Here is a 2,511-nt window from a genome sequence, read left to right as displayed (position 1 = left end):
TTGGTATCAGAGCAGAGGTTTACCATAATCCGGCAAGTTCTCTAGGGTACAGTCCACATATTGATTTAGGGAGTTTAAAGACCATGATAGTTGGACATAAGAATGTTAGAGACATGTAGGTGTAATTTTGAAAATTTTAAATAAATTATCTTGAACTTAACAGGAATGCCGCCTAAACACACTAGGTCGATCCGTGCAACTGTTTCTGAGGGAGCTTCTGCTCCAGTTGATGAGCCGACCGTTGATGCTTCAGCCAGCAGCGTAGAGGCCCTTGGGCGTTTGGTCAGACAGCAGGAGAGGTTCATTGAGGAACTAATTCGCGAACGCACGATGGCGACCAGGACAAACCCGTTGAGTGGATCGTCTGAGCATCTCTCTATAGCCGATCAAGCTGGAGGGGGGGTCCTCGTGGCCACTAAACCGGTTTATGCAGCTAAATCCTCCGGTGTTTAGTGGCACGACTGATCCCATGGAGGCGAACCGGTGGCTTATGGACGTGAAGAAGATCGTGACTGCTTTCAGATGTCCAGAGGATCAGCAGGTGACCTTCGCCACTTTTCTTCTTCGTGGGGAAGCGGAAGAGTGGTGGAAGGCCACTGAGCGCTTGATGCCAGATCGGCCTATGGGAGAGTACATCACATGGAAGGCGTTCACTGATGCCTTCGACCAGAAATACTTTCCAGCATCCCTCCGAGTTGAGCTGACGCGGGAGTTTACCCAGTTAAAACAGGGGAATATGACTGTAGCTCAGTACGAGGAAAGGTTTAATACCTTGTCCCGCTTTTGCCCTAGAGTTGTACCAGATGATGCTGCCAGAGCTGAGCAATTCAAGATGGGGCTACGGATTGAGGTTCGTAAACAGGTGAACATGGCAAGGAACCTGACTTATGCGGAGCTAGTGGAGAACGCAGGGATAGCCGAGAGAGATCTACTGGAGGAGTATTCTCAGCGGCAGGAGCGAGTGGCCAGACGTCCGGGTCGCTTGGATGGACATCTGCGAGGAGGTGGTTCGAGTTGGAGTGGACCCTCTGGATCTTATCGACCGAGGTTTCACCCCTATGCTGGTGGTGCCAGTTCTGGTGCAGCTCCGAGCAGATCCGGCTCACGGAGTTCGGGTGGACCTAGTAAGGCATCACCTTCTATGAGCACTGGGAGGCCAGCAGCGGTTTCAGGCAGCACTAGTAGCGGAGGATCTACTCGAGGCCTACCTTGGAGGAAAGAACTTGCTATTCATGTGGTCGAAAAGGACATCTATCTTGGGATTGTCCTGGTACTCAGGAGGTGACCTGTCATCATTGTGGACAGGCTGGACATATTCGACCCCGTTGTCCTCTGTTAGCTGGTGGGTCGGTCACTACCACTACGCCAGCTATTTCTGGAGCCTCAGGAGCTAGTACTGCTGCGAGTAGAGGACGTGGCGGGGTGCGATCCAGGACCTCTAACAGGGGTAGAGGCGGACGTACTGGACGAGTATTTGCCATGACGGAGCAGGATGCGGAAGCATCTAATGATGTGGCGACAGGTAACAATTAAAATATACTTCTTCTTCTTTATTTTTTTATTTAGAATTTAGAATTTCTGTTTAAATAGAAGTTCAATTGTTCCTTAGTCCTTCTATTGATAGGAAATGATGTCATAATTATTATAAACTTAATAGAAGAAGTTTTGTTTATAACTATTAATATAATGGCAGGCACTATGACATTATTTTCTCATACTGCTAAGATTTTATTCGATCCTGGGGCTACACATTCTTTCATTTCTACCTCATTTCTGAGATATGCTGATATGACCCCAGAGCCTCTTGACGAACCTCTGTTCATAGCTACCCCGATGGGTGATTCTTTGGAAATTCGTCAAATTTATAGTCCTTGCAATTTGACTTTTGGCGAATGGGAATTTAGGGCAGACCTTTTACCCCTTGAGATGCATGATTTTGACTTGATTTTGGGTATAGATTGGCTAGCCGCTTATCATGCCAGCATTAACTGCTACAGCAAGGAAGTTTTTCTGTAGCTTAATGATGGCATGGAGTGTCGATTATTCAAGAATCGACAAGTGGACCACCCGCAGTTAGTGGCGATCATGCCTAATGAGTCTAGTGGGACTCAAGCCTTAACTAACTTGCGAGTGGTTCGTGAGTTTCCGGATGTTTTTCCTGAGGACATTCGAGGGCTTCCACCAGATAGGGGAGTTGAGTTTACCATTGATCTGATTCCGGGAGCAGGACCAGTCTCCAAGGCTCCTTATCGCATGGCTCCAAAAGAAATGGAGGAACTTAGAGGACAAATTGATGATTTGCTGGATCGGGGATTTATCAGGCCTAGTACATCACCTTGGGGAGCTCCAGTTCTCTTTGTTAAGAAGAAAGACGGCACTCTTCGTCTCTGCATTGATTATCGGCAACTGAACCAGCTAACTGTGAAGAACAAATATCCCCTACCTCGTATTGAGGACCTTTTTGATCAGTTGCGTGGAGCTCGAGTCTTTTCGAAGATTGATCTGAGGTCT

At 47.6% G+C, this 2,511-nt stretch overlaps 1 protein-coding gene across 1 annotated transcript; it reads left to right on the top strand.

The window, feature by feature from the left end:
• Positions 1-469: 469 nt before the first annotated feature.
• Positions 470-2,016, top strand: LOC140764518 (uncharacterized). Its single transcript, XM_073103114.1, has 3 exons — positions 470-1,264; positions 1,306-1,522; positions 1,694-2,016. Exons 1-3 carry the CDS (start codon positions 470-472, stop codon positions 2,014-2,016), a joined length of 1,335 nt encoding a protein of 444 aa, XP_072959215.1.
• Positions 2,017-2,511: the final 495 nt, after the last annotated feature.

Source organism: Typha angustifolia, chromosome 8 (assembly GCF_048772165.1).
Source record: "Typha angustifolia cultivar Huaian chromosome 8, ASM4877216v1, whole genome shotgun sequence".
In the NCBI taxonomy this organism is placed as follows: Eukaryota; Viridiplantae; Streptophyta; class Magnoliopsida; order Poales; family Typhaceae; genus Typha; species Typha angustifolia.
This window is presented reverse-complemented; position numbering and strand designations above follow the sequence as displayed.